A 25092-nucleotide genomic window follows, 5' to 3' on the forward strand; every position below is an offset into this window, starting at 1 on the left:
AGTTATTACCAAGCTGTGGTTTTAAACTGAAGCATTGATGAATGATAGTAATATTTTGATATCAAAGATTATGACCAATTGATTTTTTTTCTGAATTTCTTCACAATATTGTGGGAGTTTTGCTAAATTATGTAAGATCTTTTTTTCATTAAGCTGAAAATTCAGACCAATATTTTGATATATTCTGTTCCACAATAGAATTCCATAAAAGTTGAGAATAGATCCATAAAAGTTGCTTGTTAAGCTTATCAGGATTAATTAATCATTTTTCTATTTAATAAGAAAGGAATTTTGCCCTGGTCCTTCAGAGTAAGACTACACTAAAACTTTGACTTTTGCCTGTTTTCAAAGAGTTCTTCTCTGTAAACAGAATATGTGGTATAATTCTTGATGCCTTTTCATCTTTAATTGGGGGCACCAGGAATTTGACTGTCCTGGCCAATCCTGAAACAGGCTGGCCTTCTCCCATTGAAGGCGACAAAAGAAAAGCTTCAGAATAAGAAACGCTACAGAAATAAAAAAAAAACTTCAGCTTACCAATGGTGTTAAGCCTTGAAAACAGCATGACCGTTTCTAAATAGTCCACACGGATCTGTGTACATTCTTCTTCAACAAACTATTCCTCATATCTGTTCCTGGTGTTGAAGTAGTTAAAGGAAACCACAGATGACATCCCTATATATAGTTCAAGGAGCTACAGATACCGTATCAGCAGTAGTGTCATTGGGCTAGCTGTTGAGATTGAGTAGTTAGAATTTTCTTGAGCCATAGAATTCCCAAGTTTACTGCTTGCCATCCATTATTTCTAAAGATGTTGACCAACTCCACGGTGGAAATAAATCTCAGGAAGCATCTTCAGAGTGATAACACAAAGGAGAGAATCCACAAATAAGAGAAAGTAGAGGATCATGTTTAGCCATGTGGATCCTTTCCGCCCTCCTTGGCTTCATGAGAAGGTATAAGGGATACGACAGGAGTCTTTAAGTTTGGGCCTTTGGATTCCTCAGTAGATAATTTAAAATAACCTTCAGCCCAAAAAATAATAGTACATGTGCAATTAATAAGCCAGCTAACATTTTGGGGGATCTACTGATTGCCTTGGTATAGACTTGATTTTGTTGTTTACAGGTGCATGGCAACAGGCTGCCTGAAATCAATGCCCAGAGCAGAATATTATATTTTTTCCCCTCTTCTCTCTAAAAGATTTATTTGGAAAGGATAGTTGTTCCTCTTCTTAATGTACAACACAGAGACACGGCAATGGATTTTAATTATTGTATATCTGAAAATCTTGTGCAGATCTGAAGTAGGAACTTTGAGTATCTTCAGATCTGCACTCGGTTCTCTTTTATTAGAGCTATTGGAGGAGATGAAGTTGAACTATAGTGTCAACTATCCATCTGTAACAGAAAATTACTTGAGAGCACGTAGAACTTCAGTGCCAGGGGTACTTCCTTACCTTTCCAGTGCTATATCTTCTTAAAATATTGGCTGATGATAGTCCTTCTTCCTGCCTGAGGCCACGATATTAAGATTTAGACTAGAATAACTCCCAAGATGACAGACCACTTGTGATGCCATCCAGATAAGCTAGCAAGAGTGTTGTGACTGTTGATGGATAAAAAAAACAAGTCAGTGTTAGAAGAATTTAATTTGAGTTTCCAAACGCAAGTAGCCTGCAAAGTCTGATTCATGCTGTCCACTGGAGACTTCACCCACGCATGTGACAAGAGGAGACAGCTTTAAGTCAGAATAGATCTTCAGAGAAAACCATTTCAGCTTAAGAGATCTTACCCCCTATTTCTTCTTTACCTTTGGCCCTCAAACTTATGTAACTTTGGTGAACTGTTGCATTGATGGGAACAACCAATCTGAGTGATGGCTAGATAGCTCGTGCATTAGCCAAATTGTTGATCACGTGGCAAGGAATGGTCGTAGTTTGGAAGATGCCTAGTGGAAGCCTGAAGGAAATAATTTCCATGCTTTACAAAACTTGTGGGAAAAAGATATCCCCTCTCCACTGCTTTGAAAAGCAAATCAAACTCCCTGCCTTCTTGCACGGCCAAAGGCTAAACTGTAAGATATGTTAAATGATGTCTTTGCATGTGGTTCTCTAAAAAGATACGGGTCTTACAAATTTAGCTGAAAGTGAATGGGATCAGGGGAGGCACAGAAATGCTTTTGTTTAGCTAAGAAAATCTTTCCAGTCTCACTTTAACTGGGAGAAAATGCAACACCAGCACTTAAGTACACTTGGAATATTTCTGGTAGATTTGCCATGAGCTTGTTGAGCACTTTATGGGAAGAGAATATTGTCGAAAGGACCGTAGCATTTTGTCTTCTGGTGACAGTCTAGCTCAGGGGGTAGGCAACCTTGGCTCTTTTATGACTCGTGGACTTCAACTCCCAAAATTCCTGAGCCAGCCATGCTGAGGGGAAAAGGTTTCCAAGTTGAGCCATGCTGGCTCAGGAATTCTGGGAGTTGAAGTCCACGAGTCATAAAAGAGCCAAGGTTGCCTACCCCTGGTCTAGCTCTTCCTATATAGCAGGGGTGTCAAACTGCCGGCCCGCGGGCCAGATGCATCATGGCAAAACCGCGATACGTCATGACATGTCAGATGACATTGCGAGTTTGACACCCCTGCTATATAGGTTGACAATATTTATTTATTTATTATTTAATAAATATTATTATTTATTATTATTTAAATTTATATACCGCCCTATTCCCCTAGGACTCAGGGCGGTTTACAGGGAAAATTAAAATACATAACATACAAAATTAAAATCAGTTAAAACTATGATTAAATTACAGTCCCTGAAGTTAAACTAAAACCCAATTAAATTAAATTAGTTAAAACCCCTCAGTCTGTGTGTAAGGAGATCGCATGGGTTTATTTGGATTAATGTTTGAGAAAAGGGTACCATGTATTTGCAGTTTACTCTTTATTCTCACTTTAGATCTAATCCCTTCTTTAGAGAAAGCGACTTCCATCTTCCCCTTTTCACCCACGCATATACTTTACACTACAGGGATATCTAAGTACAGATAGCCCTTGACTTACAACCATTCATTTAGTGACTGTTCAAAGTTACAACGGCACTGGAAAAAGTGACTTCACACTTAGGACCGTTGCAGCATCCCCCGTGGTCACATGATCCCAATTCGGCTGCTGGGCAACTGACATGTGCTTAGGATGGTTGCTGCCTCCTGGGGTCGTGTGATCCCCTTTTGCGAATTTCTGACAAGCAAAATCAATCAACGTGGGGAAGCCAGATTTAATGAGCAACTGTGTTACGAACTGAACAGCTGCAGCGATTCACTTAACAGCTGTGGCAAGGAAGATTGCAAAATGGAGCAAAGCCCACTTAGCAACTGTCTTGCGCAGCAACAGAAATGTGGGGCTGCATTGTGGTCATAAGTCAAGGACTGCCTGTATGGTAAAGTAAGACTCTTGTATTCCCAGTGGCTCTGATCGAGAAGTCCCTATCGTATGCACGCCCTGAGTCAGGCTTAACTCGAGAATCACCTAGTTGACTCTTAAGGTGGCTTCACGTCTCTTTATAGCACTTCCCCCCCCTCACACAAATTAGTGTGGAGTCTTGAGGGAACCACAGAAGCCCACGAGAAGCGAGGTGGAGCTCCTTGTTAAAAAGACAAGGACAGCTGTACGGAGTACAGACTAGCTGCTGGAGGACTCGGCAGGAGTTCTTCCATTCATTCTGACCTCGGTGCAAGTTATCTACCTGATCCACAGAAGGTTGATTAGAAGAACTTAGAAAAGTTTTGGAAGATATAAAAGGGTGGCCTGAATCTCTTGTGGAAAGGCCAAGTTTTAGTTCCCTTGCCTGTTCCATTCCTCGCTTAGCAGAGATGGGCGTTCTCTTCCTGGAGGTGTTCTTTCCCTTGGCCTGGGTTGACAGACAGCAGGACTGACCTGCAAGGCCTTATTTTCAAAAGAGCAAGTGATTGGCATACAGAATTAATTGCTTTGCATGTTTATTTTATTTTTTTTTTCCTTGCTCCGCAAGACAACAGCACTCCTAGTACCTAAAGAGGAGAATCAAAATATTCAGAAGGATGCTGAATATGGTCTTTCCGAGAGCCGACCAATAAAGGGACACAGGGAAAATAGTGCGAAAGTCTGCATTAGGTGCTGAGCCATTGCTAAAGTTTCCTGAAATATTTGCTCTTCCTCTTAAGAATCTGGCTAGGTTTTCCATAATGACCTGTTTGGGGGGGAAAAAACGAAAAAAAACACACAACAACGCTAGATTTATTGCTTGAGACTTCCAGAACAGCTCATGAACAGTGGTTGAAAGTGTGTGTTGGATTTTGTCCCAGCTCTGGTTTTTGCTTGCTTTGCTAGTTTTATCTTGGCTTCCCCACCCCACCCCCCACACACACCACATTCAACCTGTGCTCCTTCTGTGCCACTGTCTTCCCCTCTAGAAACGCCACCCCGCGGCCTTGCTTGTGGTGAGCGCATTGACCCAAGTAGTGATGCTCCCGTGCCTGCCTCCTCCGCTCTCTCATCTCTCTCATACAAGCTCAAGGGTGGGTATGCATGCCGCTGGAGACCGCTTGCGTGGACACGAGGGGCTTTCCTGCCGGTCCCATCTCATTCCATCCAGCTCCAAAAATGCTTCCGTGTAGGCTCAGAGTAGCTTGGCTGAAATGTCAGACTGTCGCTTCTGCTGTAAAGGAGAGGTTTTCCCACAAGCAGCAGCACGGGCTCTGCGATTCTACTGCCCAAACACAATAGGCAGCGCATCGGTGCCAACCCAAAGGATGTGAACAGACACTTCTTGTCTAGTTGCGTCCCACCCTGAATGGGCATGCTAAGATTCTGAATGGGTTGCTGTGTCCTCTTAGCCTTTCACTCTAAATGGACCCGAGGCAATCTCTAATCTTTACAGTCTGATTTAATTGTTCAGTACAGCCGCTGAACAGGGTTAGGGTCAAATATACAACTGTCTTTCCCCGTTTGATAACATGCTTCCTTTAATTTTAATTTTAAAGGGTACAGTGTCCTTTCTGCAAATCATTTTGACCGTGGATGACTGGCCACAAAGTCATCTTTAACAAGTTAAGAACCGCTTAATAATATCGGCACTGAATAGCATAACTCTTGTAAACCTTTTCAGCAATTCCTACTTTGATATGATATATTACATAGGTCACTACCGAATGAAAAAAAAAAAAGAAAGCTTCCTAAAGTCTTGAAATGATTGTTTTCATCTTTTCAGAATCTTGTATTTCTTATGTTTATCAAAATGCGCATATAGACATCTTTTAGCTATATTCCCCAAAGGTGCTTTATTTTAAAAGCAAGTGGACTTTCTGATTTTTCTTGTAAGACCTTTTGCCTCTCATCCCAGAAGTTAAGAACTGAAGGAGCTTCTTGGATGAGAAGCGAAACTTCTTAAGGAAAAATCGGACAGCCCAATAGGCTTTAAAATAAAAGCACCTTAGGGACAACCATGATCTGGATCAGGGGTAGGCAACCTCGGCTCTTTTATGACTCATGGACTTCAACTCCCAGAATGGACTTCATGGACTTCAACTCCCAGCATAGCTGACTCAGGAATTCTGGGAGTTGAAGTCCATGAGTCATAAAAGAGCCGAGGTTGCCTACCCCTGATCTGGATGAATGAGAAGCTCCACAAACTTTTAGCTTTGCGCTGAACACTATTGAACGTTTTGATCTGATTCCTCAAAAAGTGATCTTGCTTTGGATTCCAAAGGAAGCTGAAAGATCTGTGGAGCTTCCAGCTGAGCCATTTTCTTAAACCCCTCCCCCCCTCCCCCCCCCTCAATTGTTCTGCAAGTATCCTCAATTCTCTGGGTCAGATTCTCTGAAACAGCAAAGCCAGGGAACCAAGAGAACCCATGTCGGAGGCCTGAAGCCTGGTTCCAGACAAACATCCTTCCCCTTAGCTCCTCCCAATATGCACAGTGGGGTCCCTGCTATAAGAAGCCACCCCCACTTCTTGACCATAACTGGATCCATCCTGACTTGAGAGAAGAACACTTGCCTTTCCTGTCCTGGAGTGGGTAGCCTGTGTTGTTAAGATGTGAGCAGGCTGACCACTGGTCATCAGGGCTTTCCTAGATCCAGATGGGTCTCTTGCAAATAGAAAGTGACTTGCTCTCCCCCCCCCCCCACCCTTGATTTCACAATCCTATTGCTACGATCTCTAGAAGAGTTACTGGCGCTAAGAAGCAGCTTTGAGGGACAGAAGCTGCAGATTTGCCTAACTGAGTTTCACTTATCTTTGGGCTCTGAATCTAAGACTGTTTTAGTCACACTTTTCTCCCTTCCCTATAGTGCTGGAAACTTCTCTTTTAGCCGCTTGTATTAGTTTTCTGGTGGCCAGAGAACAGCGAGAAATGAATTTATATGACGGCTCAACGCGGTAAGGCTTACCTTACTAATCCTTCCTTTTTAACCCAATTGTAACATTTATTGTACAGGTGACAGACTAAATTTTACTGCAGCTGCTAGATCAGTTTCTCCAGCAGGAAAGGCGGACGTGGCCTTAAAGTACCGGGGTGAGAGCAGGAGCCCTAAAGCGGATGGGCATTGGAGTCACGCCGTGGCCGACCAGAAGAAGCCTAGGAACACCGAGAGCCTGTCTGCCAGCGAGTCTCTAATGCTGAAATCCGACACTGCCAAGCTGAGGTCCGATTCCCACAGCAGATCGTTGTCACCCAATCACAACACTCTTCAGACTTTAAGATCTGAGGGGAGGACGGTCCCTTCCCTTCGGGCAGAATCCCCAGGCCCGGGAACTCGGGCCCCTTCTCCAAAGACACCCCCATCAGGGAAATCCTGCACATCTGGCGCTGGTTCTCGGCGGTCGTCATCTCCTCACGAGAAGCCTCTTCCCCAGAAACCCTCAGCCCCGGTGAAGACGAAGCTCGACCCTCCTCGGGAGCGGTCTAAGTCGGATTCTTACACACTGGACCCGGATACTCTTCGCAAAAAGAAAGTTCCTCTCACCGAGCCCATACGGGGAAGATCCACTTCGCCTAAGCCCAAAATTGGACCCAAGGAAGGGAGATCCGGGACTGAGACAGAAAACAGAGCCCCTTCTCCTCACGTGGTTCAAGAAAACCTCCACAGCGAAGTTGTCGAGGTCTGCACGTCCAGCACGTTGAAAACGAGCAGCGTCACCAACACCATATGCGAGGATAGCTCCGACTGCAGCAGCCTGGAGGAGGGCTTGAACAAAGTTCACTTCAGCATAGGGAAGGCCCCTCTGAGAGAGGAACAGGAGACGAGGGCTTCTCCCAAAGCGGGCCGGAAGTGCGCCAACAGGCATGCCAGGCCCAAAAAGGAGAGATCGGTCTGCCTGTTTAAAGGGGAAGGAGCCCGGCCGGTAGAGCCAGCCAAACCAGCCATGTCTCCTTCGGTGGCCGAATGTGCCAGGACCGTCTTTGCGTCCTTCCTGTGGCACGAAGGCATCGTCCACGACGCAATGGCCTGCTCCTCGTTTCTGAAGTTCAACCCCGAGCTTTCCAAAGAGCACGCGCCCATCCGGAGCAATCTCAGCCAGGCGCCGGCCGAAGAGAAAGAAGCCAAGCTGAAGAACCGTCACTCGCTGGAAATATCCTCGGCGCTCAACATGTTCAACATAGCTCCTCACGGGCCTGACATCTCCAAAATGGGAAGCATCAATAAGAACAAAGTCCTATCGATGCTGAAAGAGCCGCCTCTTCACGAACGCTGCGAGGACGGGAAGTCGGAAGCGGTTCCCTTCGATAGCTCCGGCCACCACACGCTGAAGGCCAAGTCCCCTCTGCCGTTAACGCTGCAGCACCTGGTGGCCTTTTGGGAAGACATTTCTCTGGCAACCATCAAGGCAGCATCCCAGAACATGATCTTTCCAAGCCCTGGCTCCTGTGCGGTGTTGAAGAAGAAAGAGAGCGAGAAAGAGAGCAAGAAGTCCAAAAAGGAGAAGAAGAAGAAAGAGAAGGCTGAGGCGAGACCGAGGGGAAATCTCTTTGGGGAAATGGCTCAGCTTGCCGGGGATCGTCCGGAGAAAGACACCATATGTGAACTGTGTGGGGAGTCCCACCCGTATCCGGTGACCTATCACATGAGGCAAGCACATCCAGGTAAGAGGGGCTCCAGGCAAAAAAAAAAAAACATGGAGGGAGGCCTTTGGGGGTCGCTGCCCTGCCTGTAACCGAGAGAGGCAGTTGGATTTTTCTCTGATTTTACCACACCTGCTGTTGTCGTGGATAAGCTAGTTCTCGACTTACAAACCACAACGGAGGTCAGCATTTCCGTTGCTAGGTGAGACAGCTGTTGAGTGAGCTTTCCCCCGTTTTGCGACCCTTTTCTTGCCACAGTTACTAAGTGAATCGCTGCAGATGTTAACTTAGTAACATGGTGGATAAGTAAAGCTGGCTTCCCCCATTGACTTTGCTTGTCGGGAGGCCGCAAAAGATGAGCCCGCAAGCGTCATAAATATGAGCGTCTGAATTTTGATCGGTGACCGTGGGGTTCCTGCAATGGTCATAAGGGTGAAAACTGGTTATAAATCACTTTTTTCAGTGCTATTCTAACTTCAAATAGTCACTAACTGCATAGGTAGGGACTGGGGTGCCTGCAGTCATGTTGTCAGTTCATCGTAAATTCCTGCCTTGCCTTGAACCGCTCTGGCCTTTTCCTCACATATTAGATCCAGGCTGAAGAGACAACAGTCCAGACAGCAACCTAAGGGAGGGAAAAAGGCCTCAGGGAGAAGGGTCCCATGAATCAAACATCTCTGGTCCTTCATGTTTGAACACTATCCAGGACTTAACGCCAGTGGATCTTGATTGTGTTCTTGTTTTGCTTCAGTGGTGCCATTCCACAAATCTATCATTGTTGCCGAGAGAGTCGATTTGTGTCAGTTTTAATCTCTTTAAATGCCTCATTTTAGATCAGAAGTTAAAATGTTCTCTAGATAGGACGATGGATTAATGGTTTTGCTTTATTCCGGATCCAGCATGCACCCAATTATAATGCTGGCAGTTTAATGCGGTTGAGGCATCAGCCCTTAAAATGCCTTTTGTTAAAGAAGGGCACGTCCTATTTTAAGCCTGAGTCTTGGTGAATATTTCAATCCAGCTTTCGTGAACTGAGGGTGGTTGAGCATCAAGAGCGGGTCATCTTGTGAAGGCTTGATTTGACTCACAACTGTGGTAAGATCTTTCTCTCTAACGTGACCTTCTGTGGTTTTAAGGTTGTGGCCGGTACGCAGATGGACAGGGCTACAACAGCATTGGACACTTTTGCGGAGGATGGGCTGGGAACTGTGGCGATGGTGGCATAGGAGGAAGCACGTGGTACCTTGTCTGCGATCGGTGCAGAGAAAAATACCTCCGTGAAAAGCAGGCAGCAGCGAGAGAAAAGGTAGCTCTCTACTCTTTCTCCCAAGCCAGTTGGGTCCTGCTGGACACTGTGGCCCAAATCCAGGATTTCCCCGCCCCCATCCCTGGGGGCCCAGGTCCTTAGGAAGAGAACACTTGGCCAAGAGCCAGTTTCACAGGGTCACAAGACTTCTTCAGACCTGGGACAGGGGTAGCCAACCTTGGCTCTTTTATGACTCGTGGTCTTCAACTCCCAGAATTCCTGAGCCAGCCATGCTGAGGGGAAAAGAAGAGGTTTCCAAGCTGAGCCATGCTGGCTCAGGAATTCTGGGAGTTGAAGTCCACGAGTCATAAAAGAGCCAAGGTTGCCTACCCCCTGACCTAAGACATCCAGGCTAGTGAGTCATGTTTGAGCGGCGTGCTAACGCCTGCTTGGTCTCTGCTCTCAGATCAGCCCGTCTCACTTATTTCTTCCTAGGTCAAACAGTCGAGGAGGAAGCCGACACAGGTGAAGACCCCCCGTGCCTTGCCCACGATGGAAGCCCACCAAGTGATCAAAGGGAATGCCCTGTTCTTGCTGGCCTTGAGCAGTGCTGCCGAGCCCTCAATTTTGTGCTACCACCCATCCAAGCCGTTCCAGTCCCAGCTTCCCAGCGTCAAGGAAGGCATTTCCGAGGATTTTCCCGTGAAAATGCCTTGCCTCTACCTTCAGACATTAGCCAGGTAAGAGCAGTGGAGCTGGGCTTATGTCCAGGTTTGTGAGAATCACCGGATCTGATTGGAAGGATGATCCCTTGAGGTGATCTTGACTCCCAAGTGCTCCGTGGACACAGCCACACGGTTTTATATATACTAGTCTAGGATGACCTTCCCACATTCTTGTCAACCTCTAGGTCTCACTGGAAGGTTTTTGGGTTCCCAGTGGCTATAAACACTTTGATTTTACTGATGTGATTTTTTTTTGGTCAGGCATCATCATGAAAACTTTGTGGGCTATCAAGACGACAACCTCTTTCAAGATGAGATGAGGTATTTGCGTTCAACTTCAGTTCCTGCACCTTATATATCTGTCACTCCAGATGCCAGTCCAAATGTCTTTGAGGAGCCAGAGAGCAATATGAAATCCATGCCACCCAGGTACTCCATTCTGACATTAACATATGCTGATTGACTAAATGCTGCAATTTTTATTTGAAAGGAAGGCAATCCTGGATTCATGCTTTATTTTTTTTATTGAAAAGTTTTAAAATACATTTTAAAAACATAAACTCCCTCCCTCCCCCTCCCCCCCTTCCCCTCCCTCCCCCTCCCCCCCTTTTTCCCAGAGCTGAATACAGGGTATTAACTTTTACAAACTTAAGCTAAAATATGCTAACTAACTAAAAAAAACACTTTACATTCTATCGTGCTTTAACCCCTTAAACATAACTAAATAACTAAATAATAATAACTAAATAATAATACATCTTATAATACTAATACTTATTCATATGCTAAATGAAACTTTTTAGTCCCATATTTATTCTGAATATAATCGATCCATCTTCATTCTAAAATATATCTCTGTTGCGATTGTTCTTTCAAATATGCTGAGATTTTTGCCATTTCTGCTAGGTTTGAAACTTTTAAAGTCCACTCTTCTATCGTAGGCAGGTCCTCCTTCTTCCAATATTGAGATGCTTTATTTTTTATTTTATTTTTTGCTGCACTATTTGTCACCATACCAATTTTCAACCAGGATATTTTATTGAAAGAGTAATAATTCAGTGCCTGATTGTGGAAAAGGAGTCATGTAATCCTAAATAAAACATTTGGTTTTGTCAATCTGGATGGCTTCGGGGTCCTGCTCTAACATAATCAAGTGCACACTAGGCAAGCAAAACCCAATGCAGCCCTTTTCTGAAGGAAGAGACTGGAAATTTAGATAGCTATCCACTTACCTAATGATAAACATATATTTATTTATTTATTTTATTTTATTATTGGATTTCTATACCGCCCTTCTCCCTAGGGACTCAGGGCGGTTCACAGGGCATATATAAATAGGTATACAAAAATTAAAAGAAAATTAAACCATGCCCAATTAAAATATAACCATAATGAAATAATAAAACCAATTAAAAACCCAAATTCCCCTTCAGGCCAGACCAGCTAACTCAAACAAGTGGGTCTTCAACCCGCGACGGAAGGATCGGAGGTCCGATGACATCCGGAGCTCAACCGGCAGTTGGTTCCAAAGTGCCGGGGCACCCACAGAGAAGGCCCTCCCCCTATTAACTGGCCTTCGCCCAGTTGCGCCTGGTGCGCCAGTTACGGCCCTATCTAGACCGTGATGCCTTGCGTACAGTCATTCATGCGCTCGTGACCTCTCGGTTAGACTACTGCAACGCTCTCTACATGGGGCTGCCCTTGAGGACCACTCAAAGGCTCCAACTGGTGCAGAATGCAGCTGCGCGAATTGTGTTGGGGGTCTCCCGATACTCCCATATTACACCTCTGCTCCGTGAGCTGCATTGGCTTCCGGTTGCCTTCCGGGTGAGATTCAAGGTACTTGTTATGACCTACAAAGCCCTACATGGCATGGGTCCGGAGTACCTTAGGGAGCACCTGCGGCCAGCATCAACTTCCCTCCGCCCAGTGCGCTCCCACAGAGAGGGCCTCCTCAGGGTGCCGCCGTTCGGAGAATGCCATCTGGTGACCCCCAGGGGGAGGGCGTTCTCTGTGGGTGCGCCTGACCTGTGGAACCGTTTACCGGTTGAGCTCCGGATGGCTCCCGACCTTCGCTCCTTCCGACGCGACCTAAAAACCTATTTGTTTGAACAAGCCGGCCTGGTCTGATGGGTTTTGTTTTAATTATTGTTTTAATGTAATTTATTTTCTGCATTTGGGCACTAGGGTTTAATTTGTTTTTAATTTCTGTATTTTGGGTATTTTGGTATTTATGTCCCTGTTCACCGCCCTGAGTCCTTCGGGAGAAGGGCGGTATACAAATCAAATCAAATAAATAAAAATAAATAAATAAATAAAATAAATGTTTGTGCTTCCCTCTAAATATCTGATTGAAGTTTATTGTTAGAGTTACACATTCTCTGACAACAGCTAACACTCCTAAGGAACATACGAAAGCAGCTCTTTATGTAATATATGTTTGTGTGCGTGTGGAGTGCTAACATGGCTCGAAAATCAGAATCGCTTCTGCTCTTTTTCCAGTTTAGAGACCAGTCCCATCACAGACACAGATCTTGCGAAGCGTACAGTGTTCCAAAGATCCTATTCCGTCGTTGCATCAGAATACGACAAGCCTCACTCCATTCTGCCTGCCCGGGTCAAGGCCATCCCCAGAAGGAGAGTTAACAGTGGAGATGCAGGTGAGGAAGGGAACGTCTTTCCTTTGGGGAACTGGCGTGGAGTCCTTGGGCTGTGTTCATCTCCATCTCAGTCTTGGCACAGGCCCACACTGCTGTGCTTCCCTACCCAAAATGGAGCAGCCCCACAAAGCTCCAGACGTGCCCTTAGGGATGGCCACCTTCTCCCACACACACACAGTCCTGTAGAGCAGGGGTGTCAAGTTGCGGAGTACTTGGGCCGTGTTCAACTCCATCTCAGTCTTGGCAAAGGCCCACACTGCTGTGCTTCCCTACCCAAAACGGAGCAGCCCCACAAAGCTCCAGACGTGCCCCTAAGGATGGCCACCTTCTCCCACACACACACAGCCCTGTAGAATTGCCGGCCCGCGGACCGGACGTCTCATCCGGAAGCCGCACCCACCCCATTGCCGGCAATGGCAAAACCATCCTGATACGTTGCGTGATGTCACGTGACGTCACGAGTTTGACGTGTCTGCTGTAGAGGATGAACTGCCTCCTCCTCCTCCTCGCTACCTTCTGCACTCCCCACTTCCTGACTTACCTGTGAGAGGGCACTACCGCCAGAGAGGGCTTTCACCAGCCCCTAGGAAGAAGGCGAGAATCTCCTAAGCGACCCCAAGGAAGTGGGATGCTGCTTTTCATGGCAGTGGTCACCGGTGCGGCTACACAGCCTCTGCGCCCCAGAGGTTGCAGTTGCTCTGCTTGCTGTCTCGGAGGCATTCACACAGCTATGGCAGCTCAGGGGCAGGGTGCAGCCAGATCAGAGGCCACCTTCCCCCAAAACCCCTTCAGAGAGGAGCCAGCAACCCTGGGATGGTGTTGCTGCAAAGAATCTCCCTCTCAGAATCCGAATCCAGCGCCTTACACGAGTACTCACCAAGGCCAGTTTCCCCAAAGCAGTTTAGATGTTGCCAGAGCTCCAGTTCCTTGCAAGCCATTCAATGTTTGGCATGATTCACGTGGATAATAAATAACTCCATGTGAGAAACGGGTCAGTGTCATTATAGCATCTCAGTTCAAGACGCTGGTTTGACTGTCAGAATGCCCAAGAGGCAGAGAACAGCGTGGCACTGTCAAGCCGCCACATGGACAATGTTTCTAGCTTAATATTACTTTGATGCTGCCCGTCTGCCACAAAGCTACTCCTCTAATGTTTCTGTGTGTTTCTGCCTTCAAACAGAAGTGGGCTCCTCTCTTCTGAGACATCCATCTCCTGAACTCTCTCGGTTAATCTCCGCCCACAGCTCCCTTTCCAGGGGAGAGAGAAACTTCCAATGGCCTGTTCTGGCATTTGTAATTCAGCATCATGACTTGGAGGGACTCGAGATAGCCATGAAACAAGCTTTAAGAAAATCAGCTTGCCGGGTGTTTGCTATGGAGGTAATGAATTTGAATCGTCTGGCGGTTAAATTACGTACAAAGCGGGACTTCTGCATAAAAGCCCGAGCCGTTTTACGGCTCACGGTTCACCCCAAAGGCACATCCAAGCCTGTAGTATGGAGGAAAGCTACCTCTCCGATGCAAGTAACTTGACCTATTGCATTGCCACCCCCTCAGCTTCGTATGTTGCCTTTTTATCCAGCAGTCCTAAGTGTCGCACGCAAAATTTGTGCGGGTTCAGTGCCTAGCGTTGTTTTTCTGCAAGCGGTTCCGTGCAAAAATAGAAGAAAAAGTAGAAAATTGTTCCACGCTTCCATATTATGTGGGTCAAAAGGAGGGCAGAGACAGTATCTGCAGACACCCCCCCCCCCCACATCCTGGACATAAACATTCCTCTCTTCAGGACAGCACTACAGGGCATTGCGTGCCAAGACAACTAGACACAGGCCGTCACTCTGCTGAACGCCTAATTCTCACAGTGTTGTCTAATGTCTACATGTATTTGCCCCATGTAATATGGCTGCAGTATTATCACTTGTCCTTCTTACCTTCTTTACTCCTCTCCTCTTATTGGTATGATGATGATGATGATGTTGCTTTGCCTGTACGCTGAGTGTTTCCGTGCCAGAGACAATTCCTCGTATGTCTTATGACACTTGGCCAAATAAAGTATTCATTCAAAATTTTAGTTAGAGAACCAGGAAGGCCATAGTGTGGCAAGGAACTTCCTGCCATGTAAACATTGCCAGGCAGTAGCGTCAGGACCATCCAGGATTCCAGCAGTTCCCTCCCTCGGTTGGAAGGAGCCAGCTGTGCCCTCTCTAGCAGCTTCCCTTCTCAAAGGTGATTCCCAGGATGAAAACCGCTGCTTCTGTTTTTTGCAATCTACAACTGTGTTGGCCGAATGGCTGCTGCTGCTTCCACACTGCTTGCTCATGTCCATTTGTTGGTCCACCCAGATCCTTCTCACAGGTGCCGTGCCAGGCCTGCCCTTCCACAGCCCCACGCCATTGCTTCCTGCCACCTGATTGGCTGGAGGCTATTTGTCCCATGCAGCCAAAGGCCCCGGCAAAGGGTGCCTCGGCAAAATGGCCGGGACGGAGGGCAAGGGCCCCATTGGCCAGGGAAAATGGCCGGGGGCGGGCCAGCCGAGGAGGAAAGCTCTCTGTAAATGGGCAGAGGCGGGATGAGGGAGGCGGAAGAGACGTGGCCAAGAGTGGGACCCTAAAGGTCCCATTCGGTCCACAGTTGACCTTCCTAACTGAGGTACAGGAGGATGAAAACATGACAGGCTCCACATACCAATAAAGGAGAATATTTTTAGCTCAGGGTTGAAATGGGGGGGGGTCCTTGGTGCTCTCTTTTCTTGAAGTTTCCTTGCCCAAACTAGGTAATATCAACAGTGCTAGTTAGGAGTGGGGTTTATATCTCAGTTTATATTCTAGTGGCTTGCTCCGTCTTGTGTTGGTGGCAACGGTCTTGGAAGTTCTTTAATTTGGCTGTTTAGCGTTGACTTTTTTGGCAGCTTCTTGATTGTGGTATTGTTTACTTCTTGATCGTTGCTCTGATGTTAATCTTGGAGTCAGCCTATGCTCATCTGCTTGCTGGTGGGAAGGTGTTTTGGTCTCTCCCCCCCCCCCCCCTTTTAGCTTGTTGATTGTCTCTTTAAGGGTCCACATATTTGGAACAAGCTTGTCTTGCTCTAATGAATTGAACAGGGTTTATTTTCCCCAAACCTGACATTTTTCTCTTCTGTCTTCTCTAGGCTTTTAATTGGCTTCTGTGCAACGTCATACAAACCACGTCTCTTCATGACATTCTTTGGCATTTTGTGGCTTCTCTTACTCCAGCCCCAGTGGAGGCTGAGGAAGAAGAAGATGAGGAAAACAAAGCCAACAAAGAAACCATTGAACAAGTAGGTCAAAGGGATTGCATATTCTTTACAATTAATTTTACTTACGTGTTTGGGAAAACACTCTTAGAATAGTTGTATCAAGGTAGGGGTGGGGAAAAAAAATCCTGTTTATTTTTTTTACAGCAATCTATGGATCACACAGGGATGCGGTGGCTCAGTGGGTTAGCATGCTGAGCTTGTCGATCAGAAGATCGGCAGTTTGGCGGGTCGAATCCCGAGTGCCGCGTAGCAGAGTGAGCGCCTATTACTCATCCCAGCTTCTGCCAACCTAGCAGTTCGAAAGCACGTAAAAATGCAAATAGAAAAATAGGGACCACTACAGTGGGAAGGTAACAGCATTCCGTGCGCCTTTGGCGTCTAGTCATGCCGGCCACATGACCACAGAGACGTCCTCGGACAAACGCTGACTCTTTGGCTTTGAAACGGAGATAAGCACCGGCCCCTAGAGTTGGAAACGACTAGCACGCATGTGCGGGGGAACCTTTACCTTTACCTTACCTATGAATCACCTAGGGTTCCTTTGTGCAAACTATTTCCGAGGCTAGTTTGTAACCCAAAGAGAGATTGTGCTTTTTCATTGCATAGACACAGCAGCCGTAGCTTTGCCTGGATGCAGATATGATAGTCAACATTCCTGACTCTCTTTGTGACCATTTAGATTTCTGTAAATCAGGGCTTCTGTGACTGGTGACTTCTCTGACATATAGTGGCCTAATTCCACAGAGAGCCTTTTGATTTAATTTCAGAAATAGAGGTCACATTTACAGTGGCTTTAGTTAGTTATTGCATAAAATAGCTAGGAATGTGGACTGGCACAGCGCCATACTTAAAAAAGATGTGGTACTTTAGCAAGATGGCTGTAGTGAAACAGTAACGAAGGCATTTCTTATTCTTTAGAGAAATCATGAAATACAGACCACAGTACAGTTAGTCTTCAACTTACAATCACAATTGAGCCCAAAATTTATGTTGCTGAGAAATTCGTGAAGTGAATTTTAACCCATTTTACGAGTTTTCTTGCCACATTTGTTAATCCCATTTAATCCCATTTATATCCCGCCCTTCTCCGAAGACTCAGGGCGGCTTACAATCTAACAAGCACAAATCAATGTGCTTAGCAATATTTGTTAAGCAAATCACTTCAGCTGCTAAATGAATAACACGGTTGTTAAGTAAATCTGGTTTCCCCATTGACTTGGCTTGGCAGAAGGTCGCAAAAGGGGATGCTGCAATGGTCATAAGCATGAATCAGTTGCCAAGCACCCAAATGTAAAGCCACGTGACCATGGGGATGCCGCAGTGGTTTTTTTAAGTGTGAAAAATGGTCGTAAGTCACTTTTTTCAGTGCCGTTGTAATTGCGAATGCTCACTAAACGAACTGCTATAAGTCGAGGACCATCTATTTTTCTCTCAGGTTTTTCAAGATGATGGATCTTTTTAAGAATGTTGACTCAGAGTCATTATTATAGATCAGGGGTATGAAACTCAATTTCATTGAGGGCCGCATCAGCATTGCAGTTGCCCTCAGGGGGCCAGGTGGGTATGGCCAGGGTGGGCGTGGCCTACTGGGTAGGTGTGGCTAGAGTGCGTATGGCCTACTGGGTGGGCGTGGCCAGCTCTACATCGTTCGCATCAAGGGTGCCTATGGGGGCCTGGGCAGGAGTGGGACAGATCTGAGGGTCTCTGGCAGAAGGAGGGTCTCTGGGCCAGGGCCAAAGCAGTGGGGGCCGTTCCCTCACCATTTCCAGGATGGCTTCGCGGGCCACATGAAACCACTTCGCGGGCCGGATCCAGCCCCCGGGCCTTGTGTTTGACATGTCTGTTATAGATAATTAGCTTTTCTTCAGCATATTCCCATTGTGCTAGAAAACCTTTAAAGCAGGGTTTTTAAATTTATTTATTTTTTCTTTTAGGTTTGAATTGTTTTTGCTCTTTGTGCTGCTTTTGTAGGTTATTTAAGGTTTGGATTTGTCTTATTTAGCTGACTATTCTTTGCTACGGATCTTATTGTTTTATGAAGTTTGCCCCGCTGCTCTACAGCTTTGTGTGTTTGTGTGTCTCAAAAGTCGTCTTGGGGAAACCACAGTGTGGAACAGCATTAAATAACTAACTCAATGCTACTTGTGCTTGATGTGTTAGGAAAAGGACACGCGGGTTTGTGAGCATCCGTTGTCGGACATTGTGATTGCTGGAGAAGCTGCACATCCGCTCCCTCACACTTTCCACCGTCTGCTGCAGACCATCTCGGACCTGATGATGTTGCTGCCGAGTGGAAGTTCATTACAGCAGATGGCTCTGAGGTGGGCTATCTCAGGTGCAGGTGGGCTCCGGACACAATGAAGCTCTGGGGCTTAGGAAACGCTTCAGGGCAGAGCCATATTTTCTCCAGGAAAACGTGACCTGGTGGTGATTGCTAGGAAGGAATTTGGACCAAGCCCTGGTCTTCGTGTGCGGGGTCTCCCAACGTCCATAGCTGGCCTTGGTGGGCATAGTCAGGCTGGGGATGGATTACCTCAGAAGGCTTCTTCTGGAACTCAGCCCTCAATTGGACATCACATAATGATTCTGACGGCGCTGTGTGGTTATTCAGTTTGACCCCTTTGGAGTCCGTTGCTGGAGGTTTACTGGTGGGAAGGGGGTCCAAGAGCTGCCTAGAAGAGCATCTAAGCCACCCACCCCCTTATCTTTGAAAGCATCATAAATTCCCCCAGTTGTGCTATCAGAATTTGTTATCCCATTGGCTGAATTTCAGCAGTGCCCTTCCAGATATTTTATTTTATTTTATTTTATGTATTAGGTTATTTTATTAGGTTATTTTATTTTTATTTTATTATTTTACTATATTATTTTACTTTATTTTATTATTTTTATTTTATTATTATTATTATTATTATTATTATTATTATTATTATTATTATTATTATTATTATTATTATTATTATTATTATTATTATTATTATTATTATTATTATTATTATTATTAATCATTTTATTTATTTTATTTATTTGCAGCCCATATCACCACAAAGAGACTTTTGGGGAGAATTTGCTTAGCAGCAGAATCTCAGCTTGCTTCCAACAGGCCACCTTATTTTATTCCCACTCTTTAGAGGGAGGAGGGAAAACACTGCAAAAAACCTGAGCATTTTGCTACTCACAAGTCTGCTTGCAAAGAATATGGGCAGTCTCAGGGTTGGGTTTTTAGTTGCCAGGTGGTCTCTGAACTCACTTCTCTTCCTGCAGGTGTTTCAGTGTGGAGGGGTTAGTATAAGAGTGTGTTCTCCTTACGTGTAGTATGTGTAGAAGCAGGTGAGCTTAACAATGCAGCACCATAGAGTTTGCTCCTAGCAGAGGCCTCTTTGCCCTTTCCAATTGTTCTTGGACGCTGTGGGCAGCTCAGGGTGGGATTCTCGGGTGCCAGGTGGTCTCTGAATTCATTTCTCTTCCTGCAGACCTTTCCATGCCTGTCCAAGCAAGCTCATCAGTGCAGGGTGGAGAGGAGCTGTTCTAGCTGGGAACTGGTATTGGCCCTTGTTTGATTGGCCTTCTTTATCTGGTGCTGGTTTCTGTTGATCTGGCCATTGATCGATAGCTCTGTGAACGGAAGGATGTATCTTTCGAAGCTTTGAACTGAAAAAATGGAATCATTACTACCTTGTTTTTCAGATGCTGGAGCCTCAAATTCAAGCAATCCGACCACCAGTTTTTGCATCAGAGCAACGTCTTTCATCACATCAACAACATTCTCTCCAAATCTGATGATGGAGACAGTGAGGAGAGCTTTAGCATTAGCGTCCAGTCTGGCTTTGAAGCTCTGAGTCAGGCAAGTTTGCTTTTCTGGCTTACTGTGACAGCAGCCGGTGAGAATCCAAAGAATACCTGGCCAAAATGGTTTCCTTGAATGGGTGATTTCGAGCATAAAGAATGTTTGGAAAATGTTTGATTTGGTTCCATCTGGGTATATCTAGCAAATTGTGAAATTGAGCAGAAAAAAGTTTGCCCAGACTGATTTAAAGGAATAAATGAAAGGGGTGGGGGTGGGGTGCACGGGGCATATTCAGTAATGTTGATCTCATTTTAAATTAAATATTTTATTAAATTAATTTAAACCACAATAGTGTGTTTGACTGTGACATTTGTTTGTGTTAATAGGAATCATGCATAGTGGTCTGCCTGAAGGACTTAACTAACATCGTTGATATAAAAACTTCAAGCCGACCAGCCATGATTGGTAGTTTGACAGATGGGTCAACGGAAACCTTCTGGGAATCGGGCGATGAAGACAAAAATAAAACCAAAAACATTACAATTAATTGTATGAAAGGAATTAACGCCCACTACGTGTCTGTTCATGTGGACAATTCGCGAGACCTCGGGGTAAGCACTGTTTTGATTGAAGGAAGAGTCATGTTGACATGCCCCATTGGACATTAGAGGGTGCATGAATTATAAAGCCATAGATCTGGAAAAGCAAGGCAGATCGAGGTTTTGTTATAAATGCATATATAAGCCAGATGGCAAGGATATAACGGGGGAAAATGCTTGTGTGATAAGAAATACTTTTTAAAAAAATCTTTTTTTTAATGTGGTGGGTTTGGTTGTTTTTTTTTGTTTGTTTTTTTTGGCTGTCTATTTTTTTCCACGTTTGTGTCATTGTTGACTCCTAGTGATTGCCTGAACAGTTTTCTTGGTAAGATTTCAGAAGTGATTTACAATTGCATGTTTCCCAGGGCTGAGAAAGATGGACTGGCCCAATTGGCTGCTTAACTAAAATGGGATTAGAACTCACAGCTTACAAATTTCTTATCTGGTGCCTTAACTATTATGCCAAACTGGATCTGATCTCTGTGTCTCTGTCTTATTTTAAACTGTTGGTATCAAAAGCAATTTTTAATGCTTGGTTTTTAATTTTTTATTTCATATTGTAACCTCTAGAATAAAGTGACTTCAATGACTTTTTTGACTGGAAAAACAGTTGAAGATCTGTGCAGAATAAAACAGGTAGTTTACTTATGCCATTGTGAGTAATAACCAAGCATCTTAATATTTAAAATCTATGTATCTAACATTTGGTTTAATGAACTTTTCTTAATTGAGAACTTGGACATCATTTCGTTATTCTGTATTCTGGTATTGAAAGAAAGAAAAGATACAAGATCTCTCCCCTTGTATCTAATAATGTCTTTGTTCTAAAATGTTAGTAGCTGCAAAAGTAATGTACCATTCTAGATTTAACTGTCCAGCTCGATGTAGTTGGTGGAAAGGATAACGTTGTTTTGATTCAAAGCTGATTTGCTTTTGTATTTTTCCACTGTTTACTCTCAAGCAAATGCTTTATACAAAGCAATTCTAACATGTTTTAGCCTCAACTAATCCTGTAATTTGAAGTTAAGTTAGACCCAAACACCACAGTTGACTGTGGGGTTTGGATGTAACTTAACTTCAAATCCGGCTGCAGAAATTGGGTTATCCACTAGATGGTAGCAGAGATAGAGAAACTCTGCATAAGTATTTGTGGCCATCTAGTGGTCATACATATTTTTCTAAGTCAGATCTTGTAGCCTTACTCAGGAGGTTAATTTTGATTTTTGAACCATTCTGCTTGAAAGTTATGCAGTTATGTTTCTGCTATCTCTACACCAGCTTGCTTTTCTATTCCTGTGTTTTAGGTTGACTTGGACTCTAGACATATTGGTTGGGTAACTAGTGAACTTCCTGGTGGAGACAATCACATCCTCAAAATTGAGTTAAAGGGGCCAGAAAATACCCTCCGAGTTCGGCAGGTGAAAGTGCTCGGTTGGAAAGATGGAGAAAGCATCAAAATAGCTGGCCAGATCTCAGCCAGTGTTGCTCAACAAAGGAGCTGTGAAGCTGAGACACTGCGAGTTTTCAGGCTTATCACTTCACAGGTGAGGGGTATTGAGAAGCAACACAACTCTCAAGCCTCCATAAAGCAAGATTGTCCTCTGTGTAGGCAGACATGGCCTGGGAATCCTGTCTTCGTTTTTCACATTTCTTTTGCCCCTTCCTAAAGTTATGCATCGAGTTATGAAAAGGAGAAAAATCCACAAGTTAAAACGATGCCCCCAAATACAGGTTGGCGGTGGAGTTTAATTTGGAGGAGTTCCATTTGAATATGCACACGTCCATCTGAGTTCCTTGGGAAAAATGGACAATTCGTGCTGTATATTGTGATGTTTACTTACACTTGATTCCGCTGCTTCCTGATTTACTTAAATCTCTAAAATGATTTCCGCTTTGGATGTCTGTTCCCCAATTCCCTCTTCACCGTTTTCCACCTTCATCTTGGTGTTCTGTACCAGCCTGCTACCGGCCCTGCAGAAAAGGCAGGGACAACCCCTTTTACAAGAAGGCAAGAGGCTGGAATTAAGCCTGCCAAATTTATTGATACAAAAACAAACAAGACACGAACCAAGAAACAGGAGCTTTTCAAGCGGTTGCCTTCAGCAAACCAGCCCTCCCATGCATTCCCCTTTTATACAGTTTAGGGCGTGGCTTCTCTCTGCCTCCTTCCGAGGTGCCCCATTGCCTTCCTCTGTTTACTCCTGATTGACTGCCTCCTGCGTCGGGCGTCCTTGAACAGGGCCAGCTGTGGGTCATCTTCATCCACGCTGTCAGGCTCACACAGCTGGGTCTCCGTCGTGACCAGGTGGGAGGGGCCTGGCTGAGGGCTCTCATCTGCAAGCTCTTCAACACCCCCCTCCTCCTCCTCTGAGTCGTCCGACCCAACTGCCGAACCCACAGGCTGACCCTGAATCACAACACTTGGACTAGATAATGTGTGATATCTCTTCTCAACTTTAAACAACTGCATGAGAGTAGAATGTGCACGTTTTAATGCAGCAGGCAGTATCTGATCATAGGAATCTGGAATTTGTAGTATTAGTTTTGTATTAGTTACTCTCAGTGCTGTCCTGTTGAAAACAAACATTGCATAAAGTAATATGTTTCATAGTTTACTTATTTTCAGATCAGTAATCAAATATTTTAAAATTGCTAATGTTGCTGCCTAAAAGAAAGAAAGAAAAAAGAAATAGCACATCTGTCTTATTCCAGTATTTTGTTTACCCTCTGAAACAGGTCTTTGGCAAACTCATATCTGGAGATGCTGAGCCCACCCCAGAACAGGAAGAAAAGGCTTTGCTTTCTTCACCCGAAGGAGAAGAAAAAGTACACAATGTATTTATTTATATTCTACAATTACCAAGATTTTTTTTTTAATCTCCCAATGCAAGTTGGTTCAGATCTCGAACTGTCCACCTGGGACCGCGTTCCCTTTAGTCAACGGTCTGGATCATTCAGAAACAAGGCTTTTAACCTTTAGTAATATTGAATGATGGCTTAACGGCACCCTGCTCAGAGGGAAGCTTAGCCCAGGCCTGTTGTTGTTGTTGTTGCCACACTGCTTGGTACTTAAGAGACGTTAACCGTAGGCGTAGAGGTCACCGCTGGGTACTGTTCCTGACGAACCTGATACGGCTCCATGCTGGGGCACCTTGGAGAGCATATTCACATGAGCCAAAGGCTTTTAACCTTTTGTGTATTCAGTGCTGCTTCGGCTTTAAGAGCTCCCCCTGAATCAGCTCTGCAGAAAGCCATGGTTGCGGGTGTACAATTAGTCCTCCAGTTATAATAGTTTATTTAGTGACTGTTTGAAATTACAACGGCTCTGAAAAACGTGACTTATGGCAGTTTTTCACACTTAACAACCATTGCAGCATCCCCATGGAAAATTCAGACGCTTGGCAACTGGCTCTGTATTTATGACGGTCGCAGTATCCCGGTGTCAGGTGATCCCCTTTTGCGACCTTCCGACAAGCCAAGTCAATGGAGAAACCAGATTCACTTCACCACTGGGTTACTAACTTAGCAACTTCAGCGATTCACTTAACAACCGGGGCAAGAAAGGTCGTAAAATGGAGCAAAGCTCACTTAACGACTGTGTTGCTGAGCAAACGGAAATTTTGGGCTCAGTTGTGGTCGTAAGTCGAGGACTACCTGTATTGTCGCTTAGCATAACAAGATTAGTTTTTCTGTTTCCATTCTGCTGGGGAAAAAAATTTGTTTTCTTGAATTTCCTATCGAAATATAAACACACACGCTGTCATATAGTCCTGGAAGTAAAGAAAAATCCCTGAGATTAAATCTTCTGTACAGTTCTCGTTCGTAAAATAGTCAGCATAGTGCTTGCTAGGGAATTGGGGCAACCACTGCCCCAACCTGACATTGAAGGGCCAGCTTGTGCCTCCTGCTACAGACGTCCACAACCAACTTCCCTTGTCTAGGAAGGTTAAATGATGATATTCCAGTGGTAATCAGGTTAGAAATTATTCTCCACAATATTCTGGCTTCGCTGTTGATTCTCGGGGGGGGGGGGGGGTTTGCCACTATGTAAACTTTTTTTTTTTTAATTAGGAAAAATCTCACTGTCAGGCTTGCCCCGGTCTGATCCCTTAGGGCAGGGGTAGGCAACCTCGGCTCTTTTATGACTCATGGACTTCAACTCCCAGAATTCCTGAGTCAGCTGGGAGTTGAAGTCCATGAGTCACAAAAGAGCCGAGGTTGCCTACCCCTGCCTTAGGGGAAAAACCCTCGACTCCGCTTGGTTGGAGTGAAAGCTACTTTTATTAAGAGATGCCGGTTGCAGTAAAGTCAGGCGGAATCTGAGTTTCTTGTGCATCAATACAAAACTATTTTCTTCAGTCCTGTCCCTCCCCCTCCCCATGACCAGTCCAAATCCAACCAATGTGATGCTGCCATGATCTTTTGGGAATGCTGAGGTGTTTGGGCTGGTAACTTTCCACACTCAGGGCAAACGGCCTTGGAGATGCGAACCGGTTCCATATTGATCTACTTTTCTTCAGCTGTCATTCCTCCCTCCCAAACTCCCATACAAACATACCTACAGTTTTATTGCCCATTTGTCGTCGTCCCCCCGCCATCCATCTCCCCTAGTCCTTTGATGACAGGATGCCAGCATGGCGCCAAGCTGAAGATGGTGGACCTGACATTCACTTCCAGGTGAGGATGAACCAAGTCTC

General features: G+C 45.1%; 1 protein-coding gene across 1 annotated transcript in view; it reads left to right on the top strand.

Moving 5' to 3' along the window:
* MYCBP2 (MYC binding protein 2) overlaps positions 1-25092 on the top strand; it is a 141309-nt gene that overhangs the window by 99532 nt on the left and 16685 nt on the right. Inside the window, exons 57-69 of the mRNA XM_081326766.1 lie at positions 6479-8125; positions 9241-9410; positions 9846-10090; positions 10337-10504; positions 12578-12735; positions 13916-14115; positions 15881-16030; positions 18170-18330; positions 19697-19853; positions 20183-20407; positions 20966-21031; positions 21700-21939; positions 23132-23230. Coding sequence (XP_081182892.1) covers positions 6479-8125; positions 9241-9410; positions 9846-10090; positions 10337-10504; positions 12578-12735; positions 13916-14115; positions 15881-16030; positions 18170-18330; positions 19697-19853; positions 20183-20407; positions 20966-21031; positions 21700-21939; positions 23132-23230 — 3686 coding nt within the window. The remainder of the gene's footprint in view (positions 1-6478; positions 8126-9240; positions 9411-9845; positions 10091-10336; positions 10505-12577; positions 12736-13915; positions 14116-15880; positions 16031-18169; positions 18331-19696; positions 19854-20182; positions 20408-20965; positions 21032-21699; positions 21940-23131; positions 23231-25092) is intronic.

This window comes from Vipera berus (genome assembly GCF_964194415.1).
Source record: "Vipera berus genome assembly, chromosome: 4".
In the NCBI taxonomy this organism is placed as follows: domain Eukaryota; kingdom Metazoa; phylum Chordata; class Lepidosauria; order Squamata; family Viperidae; genus Vipera; species Vipera berus.